The following is a 26,919-nucleotide window of genomic DNA, read 5'->3' as shown; positions in this document are numbered from 1 at the left end:
AAGGACTTGACGTAATTCCGAAAAATGCCTTGAAATTAATTACATTCACACCTTGGCTATTATTGCCAGGAAATATTATACGGTTCCAACAAGTCCCGTCAATAAAATAGCATCTAGAAGAAAGGATATTTGAGCACACGTTAAGGTGATTTTTAACCTCTTTATTCTTTAACAACACGAGCTCTTATAAATCCACAAAAATTAGCACCCGACTTGCTTCCTTGCATTTTATAAAAAAGACAAAATACAGATGCACCTAGAGGATCTTTTCTTAATGAAAGGTAGGTCAAGAAATCAAAGTCAAAATCTTTCCTACGACTTTAACGGTTTGCAGTTATGTAGTTGGTTCAGGTGACGAGGCACCTAAAATATGTGGTCTTATTTACTGGGTCATCATTCCAGACCACGGCAGTGGATCCGAGTAAATAGATGTGCGCTTGAATAGGCTTAAGAGAAATTTCCACAATCCAAAGATTTCTTAATTACCTAAAACTTCATGTCAACCTGAATGCAAACGAAGGCGATTTATTTATTGCTATCTCTATCAAATGTGTCGGTTTGGTGCCTTTATCATCCAAGTTAATCCTAAAGGCGTTATAGGGCGCAGGAATTTGGAAGGTGGTTGGATCGAAAGCATACAGGAGGAACAGGAAACTAGTGGCGGCGTAAACAAATTCAATAGCCAGTCCCCTTCAACCGATTTCTCCATGGATTCCGTAGCTGTTGTTACATTAGACTTCATAACACACGCTTCGACTACCTTAAATATGTGCCTTGAACTACTATTGTTTTGAACAAAACATTGAATGTATATATTTTGTGGTGATGAAAATTTTGAAATTTGAAATTTTAGCTTTTTCTTTGATTTGGCTTGCGTCTGCCCTGGCTGAGAATAGCATAACGTTTGTGAGTTTTGCTGACTTATTTTAATATATATTAAATTATCACCTCTCAAAGGTTCGAATGGGAATCTCATCTGTTACCAAAATATTTTCTTAACTGTTCTTACAATTGGTATACCCAAAGCGCCTTTTCTACATAATTAACCAAGTGAGTGAAAAATGCGCAGTTCAATTATTTAGGCTCTACCTATGAGTGATTTGCATCACACCATGACGAAGGGTATGTGTAATTACTTACTGACTTGAGGCAGTTTGAACGCTGTCTGCCTGGACGCTTAAATACACTCAATAAAAGTCATTTCAATGGCAATGAACCGAGTGCAAGTGTTCCTGTTTCATTACCTGAATTCTTCACGATCAACAGTTAAACACTACAATTCAAACAAATAGTATCAATGCATTCTTACAAGCATAATGCGACGTTCCTACTCGAACTTTGTGCTATGAATAGCTAGGCTCAGGCACTAATAAACAAGTCGTTTTATATTTCAGGTTTATGAATTCCAGATTCCAAAAATAACTCAGACAGGTGGGTATTTGCGTGTTCCGCTTAACGCCTACGAGGTGAATCCCCTCAGAAAGAAGCGAAAGGAAATGTCAGATAACTTTTTTGTGTTTTAAATTGATGGGCAAGCATATTTGTTTTATTAAATTCAACGCTTCATTGGGGCACTTGCCTAGACACAAACGTTTAATTTTTGGTTTTCTTACGCCGTGGTGGACCTCCAAAAGGGCCTTGCTACGTGGCCTTAGAACACCCAGAGCCAGAGCCCTTCAACCTGGAGATATGCGAACACGGTGACGCGACGGCTTCAATGCGAGGCGAAAGTGCACACCTTTCTCACGCAAAACACGGCTGCTCCAAACCCTGTCCGCGCAATTAGGCGAGACGCGCGCACCTCGAAGCCACTGCTATCGATTACGCCCTTCAGCCAATCACCTAACGAGTTGTCTCGGACACTTCGTTGAGCTTTAACGCGGCCCTGTGATTGGGCATCTGTGCACGCGTGAAGGCAGCTGCTTCGGCAGTGGCTGAAATCACACCGCTTCTGAAAACCATTTCAAAAGGCGGTCACACCGCATGGCTTGGCTTGCATAAGATGGAGGCCCATTGAAACCACGTCGACGGTGGATTTGTATGTCTGTTTAAAGTAGGTTTGTCATTTTTATTTAGCATAGCTTTATTCGCTATGAATGAATAATCATATTGTTAATTGATGCATGACCAAGGCCTAGTTTTTTGTATTCAGCTATTCAAAGTGAGTATCCTTGTTAACAAAATTCAATGTGATAAAACAGCAATCTAAAACAGATTTTCTAGTAATATTAATAACTGAAGAGTTGGGGGAAATGGCCTAACGATTGCCGAGTGTTTTCATTCTTAAGTAATATTCATTGTGATTCAACATCGCCCTTCAAACGTCCGAAGGAATTTGCATAACCATGTATCGTTTCTACAAGTGACTAGACTTTGTACTCAGATTCACATTTCTATGGTGAATAGCCGTCACGGTCTGTTTTCTGCAAAACAACCATCAGAGTGGGTGGCATTTTGACGAGTATTTATAGCCTATGCACTGGATGAAAGCGATCACGCAGAACCATTGTTTATCAGGTGGCAGAAACTTTCGACGACGTCTGCATTTTCGTGGCACTGAGGCCAAAGTGATTCACATGAGGGTTCGGCGTGTGTGTGCGGGTGTGAAATAAGTGACTACCAGCTGTGATTGTGTGCGCGCCAAGTCAGGACCTTGGCTAGGCTAACAATGCGTTATGAGGCTAAAACGCGTGCCTTTTCTTTCTGCACGAGGCGGTGCAGAACCGCACCGTTAACATAGTGATTGTGGTTACTTTGGGAACGCTGTATTCGTTTGTGCGGTCGGAGTGTACAAAGTGCCAAATGCACTTCCTTGATTAATGCGTAGAAGTATTTTTAATAGGTTTTAAAATTCAACTCCCATTAATTATTACTTAAAGGAACTCGAATTTAAGTCAACGAATTCTCGCGAATTTCTTAAAATTCTCCTAGTAATCTTTATTTAAGGTGAAAAATTTCAATTTCGAGTTCACCTGGTTTATAACAGCTTGAGGTTTTCTTCAAATCCTAGTTTTAAATAAAATCATGCTGATGCCTAACATGCAAGATCAGTAAAATGCATCTCATAAGCTTGCAAGTAAGGTGGTCCAAACACAGAGCTCTTCTCAAGTTTGATTATTTTGGTAAAGGCGTTTCATTGAATGGCGGCTGAAGGTAAGAATTGTGTGGCATTTTTGCACCCATATTTCGAGGCGTTAATATCCCATCTCAACTTCCACATCGAGTTCGAGCAATCCCCACTCGAAACTTGTTTTTCTTCGGTATGCCTGCTGCCTTTGAGCAGACATGGAACTGAGTCAAACTGTAAGCTGTTTATTCACCGAAATTAATCATCCAGATGTAAAATGCCGTTAAATTCCTCATGATCAAAATAAACGATAAGATCCAAACCACTCGCTTGTCTTAAAATATTTCGGTGATAGGTAAATAAGGCTGGCTCCGCGAGTTAAGACAAATACACAGGACCGCAATTTGAATGCAACATATAAAATATATACGGGGTTCCAAATTGAAACAAGTCCTAGTATTTACTCTTCTATATTAACTAGACGATAACTCCTACCGCTTTTGTGTCCTGAAACAATCAATCCTATGATCGCAATATTTCCATTTAGCAGCCGCTGCTCCGCTGTTGTAAAGACGCCGACACCATCGCCGCAGCAAATGTCGTCGCCCCTGTACCTTGAAAGAGGACATGCTGTGGTGGGAGGCCACCTCTTCTCGCCTCTGCCACAAAAGCGGATTTTAGGCGACTCCCTGATGCAGGAATCGCGCATCTTGCCGTGTGACCGCGATGCTCACATTGGGAGCTCTTTTACTCGCAAAATGAAAGACGTCGAATCCACCTTAACCGTAGGTCGACGAAAGTAGAGGGTTTCTTGTGGTTTCCCACTTCCAGACTTGAGCGTAACGGTGTAGTTAAATTGATTCTGTGAATCTGTTTGAACTCCATTTCGTAAGAGATTGGTAATGGCACGCATCTAATCGCGATTTTATCTTATTTTCTGTAACCAATTTATAGGACTTGAGTGGTTATCTTCTGTTGGCTAAAACGAAACTCATTCAGAGTTATCAACAACTGCAACTCGTTATTCTTGTGCATATTCACCGCTATTTTATTTTGCGATGAGAGTGAAATATTAGAAGTAATCACATTTAGCGCAATTTAAAGTTCGTAATCACAGCGTGGATACACTTCATAGCGACTTTTTGAGACTTATTATAAGTTATAAACTTTTAGGGAAAAGTGCGTGCTGGAATAAGGCACACGAGTATTTTATTTTGCCTTACAGTCGTGTTTTAACACAGGCTGCATTTCCTAACTTAAATTTTGCTTTTTAAGGAAAATTTTGGTTAACATTGAGAATAATTTCCCATAGTTTGATGCCCAATGTACTCACTGCAACATTGTTTCCTTCCAAAGCATAGGACTACATAATTTTACTCCCTCTTTTTGATAATCTAAGGAAGTTATATTATGCAACTTCTTTAAGGCTAAACATATCCCGAGAATGGATTTTAAGGCAAGGAAAGAACCACAACCTAAAGTCGGGGTGATACACATACACATCTTGCATACGTGCAAAAAGTTGTGAATTGAAAGTGATAAGGGATGTACGCGCTGGGTGCTATCAACTTTTTCGCAGTGTCTGCTATAAGAGCTAAAAAATCACCCTGTCACGTACTTCCACACCGCATTTGCCAAACACCACATCCTGCTAGAATGATGGGAGGAGGGAATGCTTTTCTGATTATTTTGAAATGGATCTGAAATTCAGGCAGAACATAAAGGTGTGTGTAACCTCCTTAGGGTGACACTTGCATTGAGTGTCACCTCCGCATCATAAGGCCACTTTATAGTGCACTTTTCTGGCCAGATGATTCTCATTCCCACGAGGAAATGCCTCGATTACGTACTAGTGTGTTCAGGTGATTTAATTTCAAAGAAAGTTGTTACAATACCGGTAGCTAAGCTTTACATGCTAATGAATTTGCTATAGCTTGAGAGTCCTCCGAGTTTCAGCCACTATTCCCGTCTTATTCATATCTAGGTTTTTACGTCTCAATAAAGGAGAAAGAATGAGCTTCGAGATGGAAAAAAGCTATTTGCTCTTTGTACAAGTACCCAGTGATTAGCCGTTTCTTCCTCAGTTGTTTTACTTACCCCGGGTGGAACTGCACCAAAATTCCAAAGTTGCCTGTAACTGCTTGACCTTAGACAAAACTACCTCAAAGCCACTAAAAAGGTTGTCACCTGTGCGAGCAAGCTAGTTAAAGAAATACGTGTTTCTCGGTTACTTTCAAGACAATACTAAACAGGCGTACCGAGGATTTACGTGACATTAGCCACGGGAGTGCGAATAAGTTTATTGCTGTGGTCCATTTGGAATGAAATGCACAAGTCACAGCAGTTGTGGACTTAGTTAAGCTAGGATGGCTAGACAATGTTTCATTCTGGATTTCACTGGTAAAACCATACTTCGTCCGGCAAACCAGTCACATATTTTCACTGCATGCATTCGATAAGGTCATGTGTTTCTATAGGCTGAACCAGTCATGGCTTCATCGCATTTCTGACTTGCGACAGCAGAGGTGTGAAAACATATGCACTGTATGTGCTGTGGATGTTCAATCTGTGAAGTGTTTTTTTTTCAAAATGACCATCTGAACTCTATCTATTGTTGACTTTTTTACTCTCCTCTGTGAACCACACATGTTCCGTTAGTTTGTCTGAGTTTTAATTATAAGACCTACTTCAATATAATGAATTCGCCTGATCAAGCAGTTCAATTAGTTCATAGTATTCTTTGGTTTAAGTGGATGGTCATTTGTCAAGTACGCCTGACGCAAAGTCCTAAAACCTCAAGCCTTTTGGATTATAATGAAGGGAATCTGAGTGCGCATTGATGGATGAAAAATAAATAGAATTGCTAGCTTTGTATCGAGTAGCCAGGCAAATCAAGTGTAATTTAGTCCCAGCGCAACTCAACGATGAAGAATACTCAAAAAATACTGTCGGATGGACTGATCTGACAGGGCTCTTAACAGTCCACGACAAAATGTATACCAAAACTGGACACTTAGCATCAGTGCATGCTCATTAGCTCTTAAAGAACGAGACTATATAATACAATGTAGCTATTGTGCCGCGTTCATTTAGTTACACACTCAATGTTCGAAAGCAGAAAGACTTTTGGAAGCAAAAAACAAGGTTATAATTGAATTGCTGAGATTAACTATTCTTGGGGAATTTCCGGTGTAAAGACTACATAGGGGATAAGTATTTGCATCATCTCAACCGTCGCAATGCATTCAATGCCTGCGCAAACAATTTAGCTCCCTCGGTAGCGGTGCAGAAAAATCTGTCGTTGAAACGCATGTTTTTGTTCGTAGCCACGATGGACCGTTCACTCTTACAAACGATCACCAGCACCACGCAAAATATAGGCTCTAGATGTCCTCGTGCGTCCCTCGTCACGCTGAAAGCCCCCGCTTCCTTACGCAGCCGATCAGTGGGAGAGCCGTGTAATCAGCATCTACTTTACCTACACCGATGGGTATTGGTAAAGAAGATAATGTCAAAAGCTAAACTTTGGGCTGTTAGAGCCAAACCCACAAAGGTATGATATTTGTGGAGTCATAATGCCTCTCCCGAGTAGCGCGCGAACCCGTCAATGGAAATCGTGTGCATGTCACATTCTTAATCAAATACTGTCGAATTGGTTCTTGAAGTTTAAAGTCTATTTGTTACATGATGAAATTTCGCATTAAAAGTACGAATTACGTTGCCTTTCAGTCCCCGTTTCTATTTGGAAAATAATTGTCATATTCTGGCGAAAATTTCACTATCTTTGTGTGTCCTCCATGGAGAGGTTTGAGGTTCTCTAAATTCGGATGATATTAGCGTCAAAATAATTGGTCTCAAAAACTAACTTGAGCACAAAATACTTAAAAAATTATTTTATTAACGGTAAATGTTTGAAAATCGTCATGCAGCGTATGATTTAACCCGAAGGAATCAACAATTTTGCTGACGAGCTGGTTTCAGAAAGGATGGTAAACGTTTAGTTTCCGCTGATTGCAGGGAATAAGATTGCGCCTATTTTGGCTGGAATACATAATTGTTTTTGCTATTGTATCAAGACCTGAAATAGACCTATGATCGCAGTGTCACTTACCTTTCCGTTCTTTTCAGTCATCCTACGTCGAAACTGATAGTGTTATCTCATCATGCATGCTTACATCAGAGAGTTTTTACGGACAGACCGAAACGCCGATACATCGGTGCGGCGCAAACCCTAACAACGAGTCCTTTTTACTGGAGGGTGTGGAAGAAGCTGCTGGAGAAAAACTACCACAACTAAAGCCTGATAAAGCTCCAGTGAATGATTTGTCCCCGCCCAAGGTAACGTATTTCGACAATTGCTATTTCGCACTTCAAGGGGGTCGTTTTGCCTTTAATTCATAGTGAAAAATATTCTGAGTTAGGAGTTTATTTTATGCATAAAGAGTTGCTTTGTTTTACAAATAAGAAAATTCTGGCAGCATCATCATCGAACAAAGTTTAAATGGAACTGAGTAGTTAAAATATGCATGCAACTATCGGCGTCTGATTTCTGAAAAGACATGTGACCTACCAACTTATTTCTATTTTCCTTGATTAGCTGCGGAAGCACAATGTTAATTGGGGAGACAGGGATTCAATTAGATTTTCAATTGAATATCCTAAGTCAATGGCCGCAGAGCTCACCCCCAAAGTTATTGAGAAGGTGAGTTGATCCGTCCTTGGATTTTGTATTTATTGTGTACACTTAGTGTAGCTATTACGTAGATTATACAGGCAACAATTTCACAATAGCCGAAACTGAAGTGGCGTTGTCTTTGTCTTTTGTGTCCTCAACTACAATTCATTGCATTTGTGGAAAGGTATAGAACAAATGTTTGCTAGCTAATGCATGTTTCATCCATCGAAAAGGATTTTCTGTACCTGAAAATAATAACTTTTTGGTTGAGTTCTAACAGTAAGAAAAAATAGTAATGGCAAGTTGTTGACCGCGATTGAACTCTTTGAAAAATGACGTCAGAGGTATTTATCATGTCTCCTACTCATTTTTCACCCCACTAGGTCAAAACTTTAAGTTACTTTAAAATATGTTTTGGAACTGAATTCTCTGACGATGACGACGAGGAGGAAAGCGATGATCAGTCGCTGGAAGAAAGAAACACTGCCAACGCCGCTACGAAAATCAATGGAAATGATCTCACCTCTTCCATGACCAGCTTATCCATTGTGACGGTAAGTGAGAAAAATTTCGAAGAATAACATCGATGCTGCTAATCTGACATTTCAATCCTATCGCGAAAATGCCACTTACCTTGTTGCAATCGCTATGCACACGTGGCTACATGAACCGAGTCGTGTCATCTCACACAGCGTGGTAATCTCAGCCAAAACTGAAAACATTTGCATTTTCACAAGCTAGCGTAAGTAATGTTTGATATCTATTTAACAGTTAAGTGTCAATTTCAGTGCCACTTTAAAACCGTGGGAAACTCGGCCGCGTATTATAAAAAAGTACTATAATCTACAAATGCCGTTTACACTACTTCTGCAGATGTTAATCACGTCCGCTGAAACGAGCATACACCCTCAGCGGATAATCAATCATAAGTCATCCTTCCGTGGGCTATGCCGCCCACTCGCGCTTTGTTAGTCAGCTGTGCATAATCTAGACCACGAAAGTGGGCGAGAAAGCAAATACAAGACCCTAAAATCAAGAAATGTGCATGAAACACTTGACGCTACAAAATTGGTTCCTATTTTGTGCGAAGACATCATTCGTACGTATTCGGACGTTTGAAGGCACAATTTGAGGCAATTTGAATGCTATTAATTAATTATTCATTATCCATCTTTATAAGAAGAACGTCTCCACTTATGGTAGTTTTTGAGGTCTGCATAATGCCATTCAATTCGTGGTTGTAGGTCCCTTTCGGTTGTGCACAGTAATTTATCAACTCAACGCACAACTTTGTGTCCATGCTACGTAAATCAGCCTACACCACGCAACACGTCTTCGAGCGTAGAGGAAGTTAAACGGAGTTTGATTCAAAATTAAAATTTAGGCAGTTCATTTTTGGGGTTCGTACATAAAAATGCAATAGATAAAACTTTTTGAAACACTTATATGCAAAGTCAAGTCTGTTTTGCCGAATTAACGGTATGACAGTTTGCATTTTTAAACCCCTTGGATTGATCTCGTATTTTGTAGTGCAGAAAAGCAGTCTACTTTTTGATCCACCACCGCTTCGAACGAAATCTAGGACAAACCCCTCCCAGGTCAAGTCAAGCCATCACTTTGATCCCGTTGAAAGATAATGCTTATCGGGTGCCAAGTAGCTACGCTGCATCACTTAAAATACAGAAGAAAGCTTATTCATTTGCGCTTTTCATACATTTTAAAATCTAAAAGGAACGTCGTGGAACTCCGCATGAAGCTGCATGTATGGTAGTACTATTATTCAGAAGAAAAAAAAACGAAAAGAAGGAAATAAAAGATGGAGCAGGATAATGTGTCCAATTTGACAGTCGACGGATAAAATCATGTACATTTCGAAGTGGGACCTTCAGATCCCGGCTTTATTTAGCTGCCAATGGTAACTAGCTGTTGTTCTTTCGCATCATATTTATCCTTTCAGGGGTTTATTTCGTGTGTGATCTATGAACTTTAACCAAGTCCAAAGGAGTCCAAATTTTACTTGAAAACTACAAATTTTGTGTTAAAATAAATACTTAATGAAATGTGCATTGGTATTTTTGCTAGTTTTTGTTACCTTTAGCCAAAGAAGTCGCTGGTTAGGGTTTGCTTTCTTTCGGCTGCAACTTCAAAATTGGTATGTAGATATTTTTGCTTTTTACAAATAAATTTATTGACTTAAAATTGAATAAAGTGTGCCTTTAAATAAACTTATTAATTCGACTGTGGAATGCAGATTTGTTATTCAGTAGGACAACAGAAAGAGTAAAGTGGAACCTGACAATAGCCTGACTAACATAAGCTAAAATAGACTGATTTGTTTCAGTTTTTTTAACGATATAAGAAAAAGTTGTCGATACAAGAGCAAACGAAGGAAAATAGAGTTTAGACAAATTCTTTTCCCTCAAAAAATAATTATTTGGGGGCTTCCATTCAAATTAAATCAGGTAAGGCTCTATTCTCTTCAATTAAAGGCGATGAAGCAGTTGAATCGGAGTTTTTTCGAAGCAATAAAATGCGGGTGTACTACCAACTGTTCGACGTTTCAGTATGGTTTACATGGAGTAAATGTAGTACTTTATACGTCAAAAGTGACGCGCACAGCAGGCCCCTGTCAGTTGTAAATACGGTTTGCAATTGTAAAAATAAAAAAGTGGTGACAGGCTCAGTGTTTGCCTAAACTTTTTTATTTTCAAATTCAGATCGGTGGAATCGAAACTGAAGATGGCATGCTATCACCACGGTCCCTTGCAAACCTTTCACTTCCTCAGATTCAGCTTATTGTCAACGACTTGCACAACCGAATAAGTGGTAAGTGAAACTTGCATGTAAATAGTGTAACTAACATCACTTAATTCAAATGCATAAATTGCCTTCAATAAAAGCAACCGTTCGAAATGCGCAATTTAAGGAACATCGTTCAAAACTTGATGCTTTATTTCTATACACTTTCGAGTCTTTCGTTAGTATGCCATCAGTATATAACATGCTTATCTTCGGTATTTTGCCTCTGGACATTAATTATGGATATTTAAAATTGTTAATTAATTTAGTAATCTGAACAATGAAAGTGGAGAAACAGATAAACAAGGCTTTTCCTATAAGTCGGGAAAATCCAACGAAAAATTTAAAAATTGAAATTGGGTGTAAATATCCAAAAAAGTTCAAGGGTTAGCACTTTTAATTGTTTACCATAAGGCTTCTTCATATGGTCCGTTCAGCTTAATGATCTCGACGATTGGCAACTTTTCGGGGTCAAGAGAAGCGGTGGGCAGACGCGATCAAGCGCAACGAAATGGTGATTGAAGCACTGGAACCATACCTCATTAGTCTATGGGTTTTGGGTTAAAAAATAATGCCTGACAGCCAATTTATGAGACCCAAACAAAACAGCGGTACAGGCAGTAAAAAATGCAAGATAATAAAGCTTGAACGGGGAACCCGATACCCCTAGTGGGGTTCTAACCAGTCCAGCTTCGCTTCTGTTCATGGAATTTGGCTGAAGAGTGGACTGACTACGACTGCAAATATATGGCACCATCCCTGAGAAAATCTGCGCTTTTAATATCAATCCACATTTGTATGTGGTATTTCTACCATGATCGATATTGAGAGTAGTAGATGACGCATTGTTTACTTCCTCAATTATCAAATTGTTTGTTTATACCTGTTGAGTTGTGAGCGTCGATTCTTGCCGAATCTCGAGAAAGTAATGTTGACTTTGAAAGTGATTATCGTATGCAAAGTGAGTGCATTTTTGTTCAGCCAATAATACTACATATTAATAATGCCTAGTAGGTCTAGATTTAAAAAAGAATTCTTTTACTTGCATTTATTCCTTTAAAATCGGAGTGAGAAATAACACATTTGGAATTTCTCATGCTTAAACGTCTATTAAAACATTGCCTTTAAGTGCGTTTTGCCATTGAGGGCTCCGAAACCTGCAGAATTAAAATATTCGGGTGTATTCCAGAATGTGTGGAGATTGCTGCTTTACATCTTGTGGCTTTTGGAACGAAAGTTCATCTACTTGGATTAAGTTCGGTAGTCTGACAATGGGGTCACAAAATGCAGGAAGGCAATTTTATTGTAAAATCACCTACACGACAATAGCGCTCTACATGTTGGGAATCCAACAAGTGTTGTCGTCTAAGATATGAACTAATTAAAATGCCCTAAAAAGGAAAAGCATGTAAGCTCAAAAATCAATACCGGGATTAGCAGGTCGCCTGAGAGTTTCTGGCATTTTCGATAAGATGTCAGAAACGAAGCTGTCTTTTTCACTTGCTTTTCCTTTATGCAGGATTTAAAGAGAGGGTTTCAATTACCGATTAAAGTTGATTCCCACAGCTTCGGTCTTAATAAATTAGAAATTCCCTGCCATTGACTGCTTATTTGCTCTAAAAAAAACCAAGTACGCATGATTTTTACTTATTTTGACGATTAATTAAACACTTTTTAATCATTGTAATCGTAGCCTTGGCGGCAAAATGTTCGATTTTGAATTCGTGTTAAAACACGGAGCTAAAGCGTTTCAACAAGTAAGTCATAGGGGCAATTGTGATTTGCCATACGGTGCGCATACTGCGTGTAGCAAAACACTGGCATGTGTGGAATGCGTTGGTGTAAGAAAAGGACGGGTATGCTCGGAGTCAAACTGCACCTCTGCGAAAATTGAGGTATTGAATGCCATACCTCTTTGTTCTTCTTGCATCTTGGTCACTTCATTAGAGAAAAAGTAATTACCTCAGTTGGTTATTTCCATTTAGCTTGCAAAGGAAACATGTTGCTTTCTGTGACTAAATCTAATTTTCGATACTTTTCAAATAATTTCGCTTAACCTGGGTCTTCGTAGGATTAGGGTTTTGTACTTCTACTGTAAGTTAGCTTTTACTCTTGCCTATGGGCGAGCAGTAGCTTTCCAAACGCTAAACCACGACTGGTAGGGCTCAGTGATCAGCTCATTATAGAGCATAAAAATAGTTAGGAGCAGTCATCTCTTAGAAACTGGCATAAGTTCAGGCAGAATGGTCAAGAGTGTAATACAATTTTATAGACGCATAAAGCTGAGAGCAAAATTTAACTTCATTTCGTGTAAAATTACCAGTGGTATTTGGGCTTAATCCAAATATGATTGTCCACCACACATAACACCGCGGCTAAACAATGACGATCTACATAGGTTTTGGCCAGATAAGATGCTTTTGGGGATCACATGATCTCAAAGCAGGTCACACTGTGATGTCCCGTAAAATTTTACGCGATTCAAGCCAAGTTATCTATTTTCCCGATTTTCCCAACTAGATAATATGATTTCATTTTTTTATATGAGCCCCAAGATTCCAAGGGCCTTCCTCATAAGTGGGGCAAAGTTTACGATCCACAGTTAATTTTGACCTTACAAAAGCAACTGAAAGTAAAAATTTACATCCTTTTCCAGTATAATTTGCAGATTGTCGGCAGCATTCGGAGCTTATTATCGCCCTTTTGGGTATTTGAAAGTATAATTCTTTTTTTTGTTTCAAACCAAGCTAACATTGTTATTTGAGGTGACTAACAAAGACATTTATATCATAAAAAGGGAATCCTTAAATCATGTATAAGCCCACTGCCACTGCAGTTCATTTTAGATGATGATGCACTGCAGAGGGCCAAATAGCTAATTACTAATTTAATAGAAAGACATGTGGAGCTTGAGGGTGGGTGATCAGTCAGTTCTGGGCTCTTTAATTACCAATCTATTTATTAAAGTAAGGACACATTTATGATTGGTCACCCACCCTTGCATCTTACGCGTATGCCCGTAAGGGTCGAAATTTTGCCCAGGCATCTACTCTGCGTTGTGTATACGTCGTCTCTAAATGTGGACTGAAACGCATTGAATGTTTCCCTTATGATTCATGGGATTAAAATTCCTCTTTTATGAATCCTTTTATTGCTTATTCGGAAGGAGAATTTAGAACCTTTTCTCGTCCTTGAAATAGAAAATCTTGTCACTGTTTACAAAAAATGACCAGGATGTTCACCTAAAGTGGTGTCGTATAACATGATTTCATAACTGTACTTAATCTCCCTTCTAGAAAAAAACCTTGAACTTATGAAGGAACTGCCTATTCGTGACGATTTAAATCTCGAAAAGGAGGAGAAAAAGGCGTATCTGGACAGATGTGCTATGTAAGTTGCCCAACATTCTTGCCAACAGGCTGCCAACATTGAAACTGCTCACGTGAAACTTCATTACCAATAGGAGTTAAAATTCAAAATGAATATGTGTGAAATCCACATACATGAAGTGTAGTAACATTAAAAAGTGGAAGTCAACCTCTAAGACCTGTATCTCGTCCCTTTGCGCTTGGTCGATCGTCTTTAAATTGAACTACTTTGGCAGCTACTTAAGTATCTCATCACTAATGATGACTATGATTTAAAAATCCCACTGTTATTTTCCTTGTGTAAAATGTTAGTGCTTATGTTGTAGACATAAAAAGTGACCTGTATTACGTCACGTGGTTGAGATTTGCGAGTTTACCAAGCTGTTAATTAAATGTAATCAGGATGCAATAATTAGTTATGTTACAGATGGTAGGGTGAGTTGATAATGCAACAGAATTGGATCATTTTGGTGTTGCATTACAGCTTGAAGTGAAATCCTAATTTGAAACACTTGTGTTGAATCTGCTTAAATGTCTTAGATTGGACTAACAGTCTCATATTTACTATAAGGGTAAGTGAATCTCTCGTCTCGTTGCAAACGCATAGTAAAAAAGTTTCTGTTGTTTGATTGTACACATACTTCAGCTCATATGAGTCCTCTTTGTTAATATTGCTAAGATTTTCGCTCCTTTGCATAGCACGTGAAAATAATGGGCTCTTTTTAAAAGAGGAAATTTCATCGTTTGTTTGTTATTTAACGACGGCTTGCCGTGTGATAGAAGAAATAACCAATCTTGGGAGAATCAACACCATAGGTGCGGCCGGGTCGTGCAGTAAAAGGTTCCATGCACCTCGTTTCCCACTTCTTTTTGGCATGAAGAACTTTCCGCTAAACATTTTAGCGGCGTACTTGAATTTTCGCACAGGAGGCTTGGAACGCTGTTGTATTTTACGACGCGTAGACTGGGCATTAATTATATCTCATATAAGAAGCGAATTAGAAATACCTATTTTGAGAGGTATGCCATCGCTGGCAAGTCGTGCCCGCTTCGACGAGGCCATCCTGTCTTAGTTATTCCGAACAGGCGTTCCACTGAAATCTTATAAGTAGATAATGTTTTATCTCAACAGGCAATATCGTACGAGCAGTTATCATTCAGCGGAGCCCTACCACATTTCGCCCCTCCGCCCGAATAACTTGGCATTCGCAGACGCATTTAACCCCAATCCTGAGTACCGATATCCCTTCAATTCACCACCCCTACGCGCGTCCTTTGACAGCAGCCATTGCGTCATACCGAAAGCAGAAATCCCAATCACCACTCCCACGACTGTGGGCGCGCGTCTGAAAACATGCATCACTCGATTCTTTGGCTCTCGCCGCTCACACCAGCCCCAGTCCTCACCCTGTATTGATGTCAATCTAAAGTAATTGTCATTTTAATGCACTGCCAATAATTAAGTTGCAATATTTATTTTCATAAAAACATATGTGCTACAGAAATGTATTCCAGCATTAGTCTATTGTAAACGCTGCAACCACTTTAGCTTACAAAATTAATCTAATGTTTTGAAATCTCCTGATTCGACCTAAGTTCACGCCTAAGACGTAAATATGAACTACCACAACCTCGAAACTTCAGGTTTTACAAATCACTAAATATCACAGCGAATGAAATTTGGCTATAATTATGTCAGGATTTTCCCTGTGGATTGCCTTAGACTTCGTCTCAAATCGATGGACCTGACAGTTTGCTTGCAGTCATGATAGAAATATCTCTGAGATCAAAGACAAATAAATAGCTTATTTGCTACCAATTTTTAATTAAAATTGAAGTTTAGGCTCAAGAAAATTTAATTTTACATTAATGTCCCCTAATTTGCAAATGTACTAACAAAGAATCCATTCAGTCTAGTGAGACCACCAAATATGGTGGCAGTGAAAGTTCGTACTAAATATAAACTAAACATATAACAAATCACATTTATTCTGTTGAACACGCCTAAGATATTCCAAACTCATGAACATGAATGTGTAGCACTTTAATGGTTAAAATTCAGTAGGAACGGCACAAGTTGTTGAGTGCCAAAATTTTGACAGCCTCAGAAAAAGGCTTGATGCTATTATGTGACAAAGAAATCTAGCTGTTACTTTAATGCAAATACGTTTTTAACATTTGCAGTTTAAAGTAAGGGCAAGAAATGCTCCGTTGCTTCGATGCTCTGGCAGTGATCGGATTCTGCCATCAAACTTACCCCGCCGAAAGTTTGCTCGTTTAACTTTTAGCATCTAATACCCAAAATCCAACAAGCGGCTCCACAGAGTCTAGTTTTGTATTACAGGTACACGAGTCAGACAATGATTACTGTGGCAATCTAATGTTTATCTTCAAATTGCAAGTTGTGCCATCTCAATTCTGAGGAGAGCAAAATTAGAGAGGCTACCACGCATGTGGCGTCTTCTGAAAATCTTTTTGATCATTCAAACCGAGCGCATTGCAGGGTGAAATGGAGACCCCCTATTCAAATTACGATTGTTTTCTAATGCTTGTAGAGATAAACATTATAATGCCGTTTTAGTTGTAGATTTTTCAATAATCTCGCAAGAAATACATAATAGAACTTTAAGAGAACAAAAGGGGCGGGTAAGCGTTGAGCCGTATACTTAAAATCTCCCACAATATTTTACAAACTTCATTTTGCCATTCTAAATCCCTTCCCCAGGTTGATATAAACGACAGATTCAATGGCGTGTTCGATATTTCGCAGCATAAAGGCAAACCAACTCTAGAACTGGCATACCTTAGTTTATTTATTTGTGGCTAAGCATTAACCCTAGTTGGGACCTTAAACGTTCAAAAACAGACTACGGATGCCTTTAAAAAAATTGACAGAATAAAAGTGGTTTTTTATTTCAGTTCGCATTTGACGGGCATGTTTTGCTTCTTCATGAAGTACGTAAGGGCTCATTTCTCAATCGCACGCTTGACGTCAAATCAAAATACTTAGTTCCACATTAAAAGCAATTTCCCTTTTCGAACAATCATTTCTTCATGAGAAAGGCTTTAGGCTCTACTGTGAACAATTATTATAGGATCAAGAATTTATTATGATGGTATGCTCAGCGTAAACCACTTCTGTCCAACTTTTTATCCAAAAAAAGAACAGTTTAAACTCCGACAGTCAAACATGAAAGGGAATTTTTGTGTGGACATTATTTAGAATGAAAAATGGAATAAAATGATGTGCTACACTAACATTCCATAAAACAACCATAAAAATCTAATTTTTTGTTTCCTAAGTGTAACAAATTAGTCGAACTTTGCGGACGCACAACTACTATTCTGTTTTAATGAAAAATTAAGTTCTATTTTGCGTTATCTTGCCTAATTTTTGGGTTGCCGCGTATGAAGTCCCTGCTTCAAAGCAATTTATTTGTGTAATTATGAACATGTTTCATTAAAGATCTGGCTTTTCGACTAATGCACTGCCTTTTAGGCTCTGGCTAATTTTAGTGTCAAAACTTCTTACTCAAACTGGGAACTAGGATTGTGTTTTTACCACTGTTCATAGGCGTTTTGTTTAACCTTTCGCTGACAGGGTACTCGATGTTCCACTGAATGTTCCGCTATTTTAACATAAAACGGACTCTTTTATATTTCGTTCTCGATCAAATTCACTTCATTGTAATTAAATGCAATGGTTCTGGTAGTAAAATAGAGACTTTCTCATATATGACGGTGAAACTCAATAACTACTCAATACTGAAATTCTGGCGGCAATATTAGAATTGAATTATTCACAACGTTTATCATTCTTGCATTTCATGGAATTCACTAACCGCTTAAGTGTAGAAGAGAAGATCTAGCCATTGAAGGAACAAAGGTGTTTTCTGACAGACATTTTTGAAGAATTGTCTGCCAGCCTAAAGTTTCGATTCTAAATGATGATATATCTCGTACGAAGCCGGCTTCTTATCCCAGCTAGCCGTTGTTTTAGAATACGAAGGAAATCAGCCACGACGACTGCGTGGTATATGACTAGGTTGAATTGAGACGTGTTGATTTCTTCCGATGGTTATGTCGTCGAATCTCTAATCAAGCCGAAGATCGAACAACCTGGGGCGCCGTTTTCGCCTTTCGCTATATACATAGATTAGATTGCGCAGAGGTCTGGTTTTCTGTTCTCGAGTTTTACTGATAGAAACTTTATCGACTGAACCATGTCTCATGAACATTTAAGTAATGTATAAAATGGCATTTGATACACAGTGCCCTTAACTATTTTGCTGCATATTTTTTTTCATTGTGTACTTAAGGGAAACGGATCCATTTTGGGAACAAAATTACATTGATTCTTGAACTAATAAGTATTTAACCATTGGAAATAGTTAATTTTTTCCTTACTATGAATACAATTTGGACTAAATGCAAGTAAATATATTTAAGTAGATCCCAATTTAAAATCTCCTAGTGAATTCATTTAATAGCCAAATATGTTTACTCTATTCAGTTTAGTGAGCGGAATGCTAGCTCTTCATTGGACCAACCAATATTTGTCACTTGTGCAGACGCTAAATTTAACACAAAAATGATTAGTTTTGTCTTCAACTGTGCAATCCACGGACCATAGTGGATCTGGTCTCCGTACACTGAGTACTACAACAGCAGTTACAAATTAAAATGAATGATTCAAATTTATAAAAATGGTTACACATAATTTTGTGTCACTGAAAATTAGCTATTTGCTCTAGAATCTGACGTCCATTTAATCATATCTGTCCTTATAATAGTTCATCTGTGCTGGGTGGATATTGGTAGGTTCAAAAGACGAACGAGATGTTTTTGTAGGTTGTCACAATTTAAATGTAGATCAATTTATCCATGAGTGCAGCTTCAGGGACACAGCAATCGGTTGCGCCGAGTTCTGCGAAAGATTACAAGATAAAGGGTGAAAATATTGGGAATTTTATTGTGTGATCGCCTTGCGATGGAATAGCAGAAATAGACGGATTAAAAGAAGTTTGACTATAAACATTTTTTACTGGCATCGCCACCTGAACCATGTGGTGCATTTGCTCCGCAGCAAAACAACACTGGTTATCTGCAAACTATGGTTGGGTTCAAATACTGTATAAAATGTGTGAGGGACAATGATAGACCAGAACCGGTTTTTAAATTATTGATGATGTATCGTCACATGAAAAAACAGGTTAGACACTGTCTACATATAAATTTTCAGCACTTAAGGAAATATATAAAGTTAAGTTGGTAATAATTTGCATTTTCAAGCACCTAGTAGAAGTTATTCATCAAAGTCTAAAATGACTTTATAATGCCTTAGCTTAACTGCATTATTTCAGTTGGACGATGCATTTGATTCTCGTGGTCGCTGTAGTTAGGGGCACTTGCAATGAGTGGAGCAATGATATCACTAAAGCCGACTATTTCGCATCCCATTACCTAGTTCGTTTCAGCGAAGCCTGCCAGAAGCACCGTCGGTAGTTGTAATTTAATATCTTTGGAAATATTTATGATCAATGGCATCATCTTATCCATAGGAATGAATCATTACTAGAAGATATATTTTAAGGTATAAAACTAGGTTCTGCTTACTGGCTAGTTATACAATGGTGAACTGCAAGTTGAAGTTGAAGAAAGCAGATTATTCGGAGTATGTGGAAAGAATGGAGACACCTTTTCTTTAAGAGCAGACAATTTTAATCAAGACCCATTTGAAATGTTGATTTACCCTATGAAAAGCAAAACACAATAAAACACTAAGTGTTTATATGTAGACAGTTCCACCGACATGCATTATGCAATACTTGTTTAACAGAACTAAAAGAATGATTCAGCAATGAAATACGATCGCATCAAGTAATTAACTTCACTATGAAAAATTCTGAGAGAAGTTAATCACAATTCCTTAATGCACAATTTCATCAATTCTAAGACATTCACGTATACATTTTCGAGGTGATATAGTTAATTTCACGGGTACTCTTGCAACATCAAAGAGGTTAAGGCTAATGTCTGCGAGACCCATTGTTGCCAATGCATTCTACACTAAAGCTCGAGCCCAGAGTATCTCTGTTGAATGGCTGCGCCCTCGTTTTCTTGTCTGAAAAGTAGCACGCAACAAGGCGCTTTCACTTTTAGTGGCATTTGGACAAAGTCTTTAGTGGTAGGCTGCATTCGGTTCGAGGAAGTCTTTTGAGCACCACCAACAGAACAAATGACCAGTCCCTGTTAAAATAAACTAAAATTTTCCTTTGAATTTTCAACCAATGTAATTACGTTTTCATAAAATAAATATAATGGTCGACTGTTTGATCCAAGTACCTTTCAGTAACTATTTTCTAATAAGTGAAATTCAGAACTAGTACTTCTGATTTGTTCCGTTACAGACCTAGGCCCTTAAGTTTCGTGTAAGAATGTGAAATTCTTATGAGCATGGCAGATATGCTCTGCTTGGAATGGAAAAATCGGCCACATACAGGCGAATTTCTGGCTCAGATTGCCAGACAGGGTGTGATAGTGATTCGGCTTATTTTGGCACTTGGAAGCAGCTGTTCTATTTCAAAGATACATACCATTAAATCGGCAGTGATTCCCTCAGTGACTGTCACAAATTAAAATAAAAAAATTCGTTATGGTGTTTTTGATGGTGAGAACAAACTCACACTAAATAATTCAAAATAACTTCTCATTTATATAATGTGGGAACTTAGCGATGGAGCAATAGAATCACACTTCTGGAAACCTTTACAAGGCGTTAGAGAGATATTTTTCATTGAATAAAGTGTATGTTTAATCTGCATTTTTGGGTAAGTTCTGCTCCTTGAAAGAAAGGGGTTCTATAAAATACCCTTGTTGATGACGGTTTTACAAAGTTGAACAGTACATCAGTCGATGCTGATTTGGTTTCAGTGGAAACCGAGCCATAACTTCGTCCGTTTATTCCTCACATGCTGACGATACGCCGCCGAAACCACCTTTCTGGAGTATTATGGAATAAACTTAAGTAGAACTGGCTGATTTCGGGATGGATTTTTCAAGGTAAGATTTGAGATTCCTTTTAAAAGCATCAGTTAAAATGCATTAAATTCGGTGACACTATTTTCAAACCAGCTAAAAGGTGAGCATAAAATGTGTATTTTAACGAAAATATTTTATAATGCCTGCTTTTGTTGAACCTATTTCATATGCCGAAACTTTTAATATGTGTTTTAACCAAGTTAGAAAATCTTGACCTCTTTCGCTATAATCTACATCCTAACGGTGGAGACAAAGCGAGAGTCCTTAGGCCCCAGGAAGCGATAACCCATAAAAAGCGTTGTAAAATTGTTTTGTTTTTTAGATTTTTTTAGTTTTTAAATGCCTGATTGCATACAACTGCCAATTTATAGGCTTCTTCATCTGGAGGAAATGAAGGTGTAATGTCGTTTGATCGCATCCAATTGATATCTCTATTGGGTGGGCGTTATTAGGCAAGAGTGGAAGCCTGCGATCCAAGGAACTAATGTTGTTTCCTGGGCTGTTACTGTAAACAATTAAATACATCAAATAATGTCGTATTAATTCAAAGAAAGAAACTAAACATTACGTAATACCTGATGAAGTATGGTATAGCGTTCTATACTGTGGAACGCAACTACCACAGTTGGTATACACCACCATAAACTTATTTTCTAGTCTTGCCAATTATTTCCAACTCCTCTACGTCACCAACTATCAGCCTTATCATACTGACAATAAAACTAATTGCTTAAAAAATAGTACATAAAAGATATCAGCCTTTTTGATGGGGGTTCATTTTTATGGTTATAAAGCACTCCGAGATTTCCCTAAAGCCAAAGGAAGACATGACACTGGGGTGAAACATGTATTGTCGACGAACAGTAGGGCCGAGGCTAATGAAATTGGCCTAGAGATCAGATACATCGGCAAGGTAAAATGACGGTGCCCCTAAGCGTCCAGCTGCTAAAACCGGGAGTTAAACTGCCAAGTAAAGTATTAAAATTGCTTGTAAGAGTTGGGCGTTAGTGTTTGAAGTGGAGAAGATGGGTGGTGTCTAGTTTGAATTCGAGATTACTACAGTGCTTAATCTATGCTTTGAATTGCTACTTACTTTTACTACTGAGTATTTCCTGCATCAGCACTTCGAAAAATCGCAGGCACACGAAGCTTAAATCTCTGGGTGGGCCATGCTCAAAGCTACGACATAAACATCTGGCGTTTACCTTTATCTTCGTTCTCATTGATTCCGTGCCACACCTGAACTCTTACACTGCATCTATGCTAAAAAATGTCATTTATAAGTAGACACAACGATCAATAATTTCATCCTTTGTTTGGTTGAAACCTGGACCCCAAGTTTTAGTGGTGAATGTGAAGACCTGAATTTTATTTCAAGGCTAACTTACTTTGACCTAATTTTTATTACAGTAAAAGTTGGGAGGAGATATCATGAGGAAGTCAGCTAAAATCTTGCCACAAATGGATTAACGGCTGGTAATAAGCTGTCGATTTCTGGCAAAGGATTCCAACATCGCACCACTTTCCCTACCATGCGGATTGAATTTTAGAGCTAGGCCGAATTCCAATGAGTTTATGGAAATTGAGTTGAATGCTTCTAAAGGTCAGTAGCATTTAGAAATGTCATGCCGTCCTAATTTACTTATAATTCATTTTTTCTCAATACTTTAGTAAATTATTTAGGTTTACTGTTTATTTGGGCGGTTGAAGGTGTTTGAATTTGTTATTTGTGTTTCGGCAAGTCCTTAATCAAATTTACGAACTTCGTTGCGATGAATAATTTCATTTTACAAGGTTTAACAATAACAAGTCCAAATTCCAAATTGTACAGATACGCACTTGCTCATTCGCCTCTCATTGAAATCCACCACCTGTGACAACATTTGTGGTTGCTTTAAGCTAAAAGTGTAAGTTGCTTTGTTCTAATTATCCTGCAAATATTCATAACTGGCTGTAATTCTCTTCATTTGACACGATTGCTATAGACTCAAATAATTCCATAAGGAATATTGCTAAAGCAAGCACGTTTTTAGTTCCTCAGACAGTTCCGGTGAGATTAAAAGCATGTTCCAGTTTCAGTTAATACTGCTTCCATTTCGGGTATTCTTTTGCAATTTTGGCTTGCGCGCTTCCAACATCTCGTTATTTGACTATGTTATAAGTTTCCCCATGATGACAGCCTATAATTACCGTGGCATTTACACGCGATTTGGTCGTAAATTCTCTTTGAGAGAGGAAACCAAGTCACCTATAAGACAAAAGCAGAAAGTTTTTTAATGCATTGTTGACCAGAAGTAGGCAAGCAATCTGACCTTTAGAAAAATATAACCATGGGATTAAGTCAGCTATACTTTTCAAAGGGCGCCCCAGAAACCTTTGAATACGTCAGCCTAATTGACATCTCTGAAATCCTGGGAAGCGATGGCGCACCATACGAGACTATCCACAGCTATGGTTATGTTCAAAACACATTTGCCAAATGATGCACGGGGAGTGGCAGTTATTTATTTTTCACGCCATTAACTCCTTGTTTATCATTAAATTCAGTTTGTTTTTCATGGTTGGGATGGGAGAAATGTCCCTATGTGCAACGCTTACGATCTCTATCGTAATTGCTTTTTTAGCTAAAATTAATCTACTTACCGTATAGTACTTTCTTCCAAATTGTTTGCTTGTCACATTTTTTAGAGCAACAACATTCAGTTAATTGCGAAGATGTACCATTGTAATGACATTGGTAATCCTAGCATGCTAAATAATAATTCCATTATTACCGAAAATTAGTCGTTTCTGTACCATAAGGTAAATGTTTTCAGCTTTTTCTAGTACTAAGGCTTTGAGAAATTATTAAGGGAAATGCTTATTAGGATGGTAGAAAGAACAGAAGAAGCTATACTCCAATATCTGATGGATGTAACTTCGACGAATGTTCATCTTAAACAATTACCTTGTTACCAAAACGAAGGTAACAGATGTAATATTGGTATACATTCGCCATTCCCTTCCATTATGTTCGTTCTGCATTTAAAACTAAATCGTAGGGCTACTAAATATGGAGATTCTCGCCAAAAGTTTCAATCAAGGTACATGGAGAAATCTATGATTTGTTGTCGATCATGGACGATTTATGGTACCCTGCATTCGGAAACAGTGGAAAAGAAGGAAGATCCTTCTAAACTGCAGATAAAAATACGGTCCAGCTTGACAAGATTATTCAGCATTTGACCAAAAGCTTCTTCTCCTTGCCATTATTAATCAAACTTCAAAGGATTGTTCTACGTTTCCCCTGTGTCCAGAGGGTACATGCTACTTTCGGCACTTAAAACTGTAAAAAGCCTAAGTAATCACTTGGGCGTTAAAACCGGTGTTGCCTTAAAGATGAGTGAATCCATTTCACCTTTCCCCAAACCAATCGGTGTAGGTGGGTGAATGAATATTACATCGTGTCCATAAGGCTCTCCCCTATCCAGAATCTGGTTCGCACTCAAGGCCGCCTCATGCCATGGTGTGTCCATCTTTAGAATGACCTAAATGGTGTGGCCACGTAAGCAATGGTGCAATTAATTATGAAGTGTCTGTTTGTGATTCATCCCTATAAAACCGTTGGGAGCGGCAGTGCATTATAATACCCACTAAATTTCTCAAACTATAAAGGAGATTAAAAAATGCTTCACAAAATCCACTTTTACACGATAAGTATGTAGGCGAGGTATCAATGCCAACGTTATTGCAGGAAGGTGCCGCCAAACTCTCAAAAAGGTTATTAGGGAAAAACAAGTAAACCTTGTAATCTTTTAAAGATGCGCAAATTGTCCATTTTACTATCAAATAATTAAGGCATTATCCCTAAAGCTTTAAGATTCCTCTAAGTCTAGGTGGAGAAAATAATTCAAAAAGGTTAATCACTTCATTTCATAATTAATTTCCATGACTGCGTGTATCTATCTTTGTTGAATGGTTTTAAGAAGATGACTTGGAAATATTTGCGTATTATGGATGCAGAAATCATAGTGCATTTGTCTTTGTGACATTAGCCGATTCAAAAAGACATCAGAACGTCTCAGAACCCCTCTTAGATTCAGGTCAAGACCGAATACACAGAAATACCATAAACTCGATTCATTCCTTCCACGAAAAAAATACACTGGAAATTGGACTGCTTTAAAAGTAGCCTTGGGTTAACGACTAGCACTCATAATAATATTCCGCGTTGATATTTAAACCCGCTGACAGGACCTGTCTATGCAGGATACCATGACAGTTGACACAATCTTTCCGTGTGACCTTAGCTAATTTTTAGCACGCAAAAACAAATATTTATCCTGAGTAGAGAAGATATATAGAAGGGCATTTCAGTAAAGCATAGCAAACTCTTGTCCTCCTTTTTTTCTCAAAAGATTTGCACTGGGTTCTGTGCATTGAAAGTGATCACCTCAAATTAAAAATGTCACCAAGGTAAGCAAATAAGGCGGGAAACATGATAGTGAAATGCATGTTTCTAAGCAAGACATTTCAAACGCTTATTGACGTTAAAATTTACCGTTGTTTTTGAAGGATTACACTGCACGCACTATTTTATGCAGTGATGGATTTCATTCCACTAAAGGTCAAAATTCCTAGAATACTTAATGGTGTAAGTCAATCAGATTCGCTTAAATCTAAACTATTTCGATAGAAGGTAACCACTTTACCCTGCCTGTTAGAAATTTAGGACAGACAGTTTGAATGAAACTTGCCGTTTTCCTAGCAGCCTTTTCCTCCTTCGGCAGTTCAAAGGGGGAATAGTAACTACGTCTTCTCCCCGTCCAATAAGGTTTTGCTGCGGGAAATAAAAGAACGACATTTCGCAAAGGGATTGAAACAAAAAAGTTAGCTGCGAGGCAATCACTTTTTAGCAATGAGGTGATCTACCCTAAGGTCTGGCTAAATTGCATTTCATAGCAAGTGAACGAAATGACTTTCAACAAATGTGATGCTTAATGTTGCAGGTCGTATTGCACTACTAAACGAACGAGACACGACAGCTGAAGAATTAAGGCATTAAATTTGTCCTTCTGTTTATTCTACACAGATAAATCCAATTCCAGCCTCTTACTCATTGTAGCTAAACCTTAGTACATCCATGACTTTCACCTAAAAGAACTTTTATCTACTCACTTTTAGGAACGAATTAGGTTAATTATAAAAGACCGGTAAGGTATGAACTTCGAAGCATTGCATTTAACAGACTCAAGTTCCATCAAAGACTGAGAATGAAGTTTAAGTGAATAGCGATAATGATGCTTGGCTACTTCTGCCAGCTTATTTAAACAAAATCTTTCAGTTGGACCATTCAGTTTTACTAAAAAGAATATGAAAACTTCGAAAGAGTGACTCCTCTTGACCTGGAGCTGGCAAGATTTGCAGTTTTGTTTAATCGACCGAAGTGTTTTCTAACAAATGAAGCAACAATCCGATTTTCACATATTAATCTTGCGCCTGTGGTATGCACAAGTTGGGTCTTTTCGAACAAGATATCACGCAAGCAACTTTCTCCTTACAGGTTGCATGGATTCTGGTCATGCTAACCGTGTTTGTGTCTTTCGAACCCTAGTACTATTAGATATTAACACGTGTAATTTGGGTATTGCGATCATCGTAGATACCCGGGATTTGCTGAAAGCAGTAGTTTTAACAACAAATATCAGGTTGACTGTAGTTAGGGGAAGTGTAGTTTACTCTATTTTATGTTATTTATCATTTCCGTATAAATCGCCCTGCAAATTGTACTTTAGGTCTTTACCAAAGAAGTTTCATGAGCATACTTCCCTCAAACAAGTCGGAGCCAGAGGAGAAACAGACTGCAGAGCGGCATTTTTTTCCTAAGACACGACAATGGCCCAAGAGGTGGGCCGCAGACATACTCCTCACTGATTGGCCCCCATAGTCCAATAGCATCTTGGCCTGCATGAACCAATGGGCATGCTCCT

At 38.3% G+C, this 26,919-nt stretch overlaps 2 protein-coding genes across 2 annotated transcripts; both read left to right on the top strand. All coding sequences in view use genetic code 11, as the record gives it.

Moving 5' to 3' along the window:
• Window positions 1-548: 548 nt before the first annotated feature.
• Window positions 549-15,342, top strand: EGR_02460 (hypothetical protein; the record flags this gene model as incomplete). The annotated part of the gene is made up of 10 exons (XM_024491709.1): window positions 549-665; window positions 1,971-2,053; window positions 3,618-3,852; window positions 7,196-7,405; window positions 7,665-7,769; window positions 8,126-8,296; window positions 9,841-9,894; window positions 10,460-10,568; window positions 13,838-13,931; window positions 15,042-15,342. The coding sequence occupies 10 exons, from the start codon at window positions 549-551 to the stop codon at window positions 15,340-15,342; spliced, it is 1,479 nt and encodes a 492-aa protein (XP_024353860.1).
• Window positions 15,343-21,089: 5,747 nt separating this feature from the next.
• EGR_02459 (hypothetical protein) lies at window positions 21,090-25,625 on the top strand (the record flags this gene model as incomplete). Its single annotated transcript, XM_024491708.1, has 7 exons — window positions 21,090-21,149; window positions 21,501-21,690; window positions 22,238-22,389; window positions 23,639-23,687; window positions 23,784-23,915; window positions 25,348-25,405; window positions 25,505-25,625. The coding sequence occupies 7 exons, from the start codon at window positions 21,090-21,092 to the stop codon at window positions 25,623-25,625; spliced, it is 762 nt and encodes a 253-aa protein (XP_024353859.1).
• Between the last annotated feature and the right edge of the window lie 1,294 nt (window positions 25,626-26,919).

The sequence above is a fragment of the Echinococcus granulosus genome, assembly GCF_000524195.1.
Source record: "Echinococcus granulosus chromosome Unknown EG_S00011, whole genome shotgun sequence".
Taxonomy (NCBI): Eukaryota; Metazoa; Platyhelminthes; class Cestoda; order Cyclophyllidea; family Taeniidae; genus Echinococcus; species Echinococcus granulosus.
Note: the sequence above shows the minus strand (reverse complement) of the source record. Positions and strands in the feature narration are given on the sequence as shown.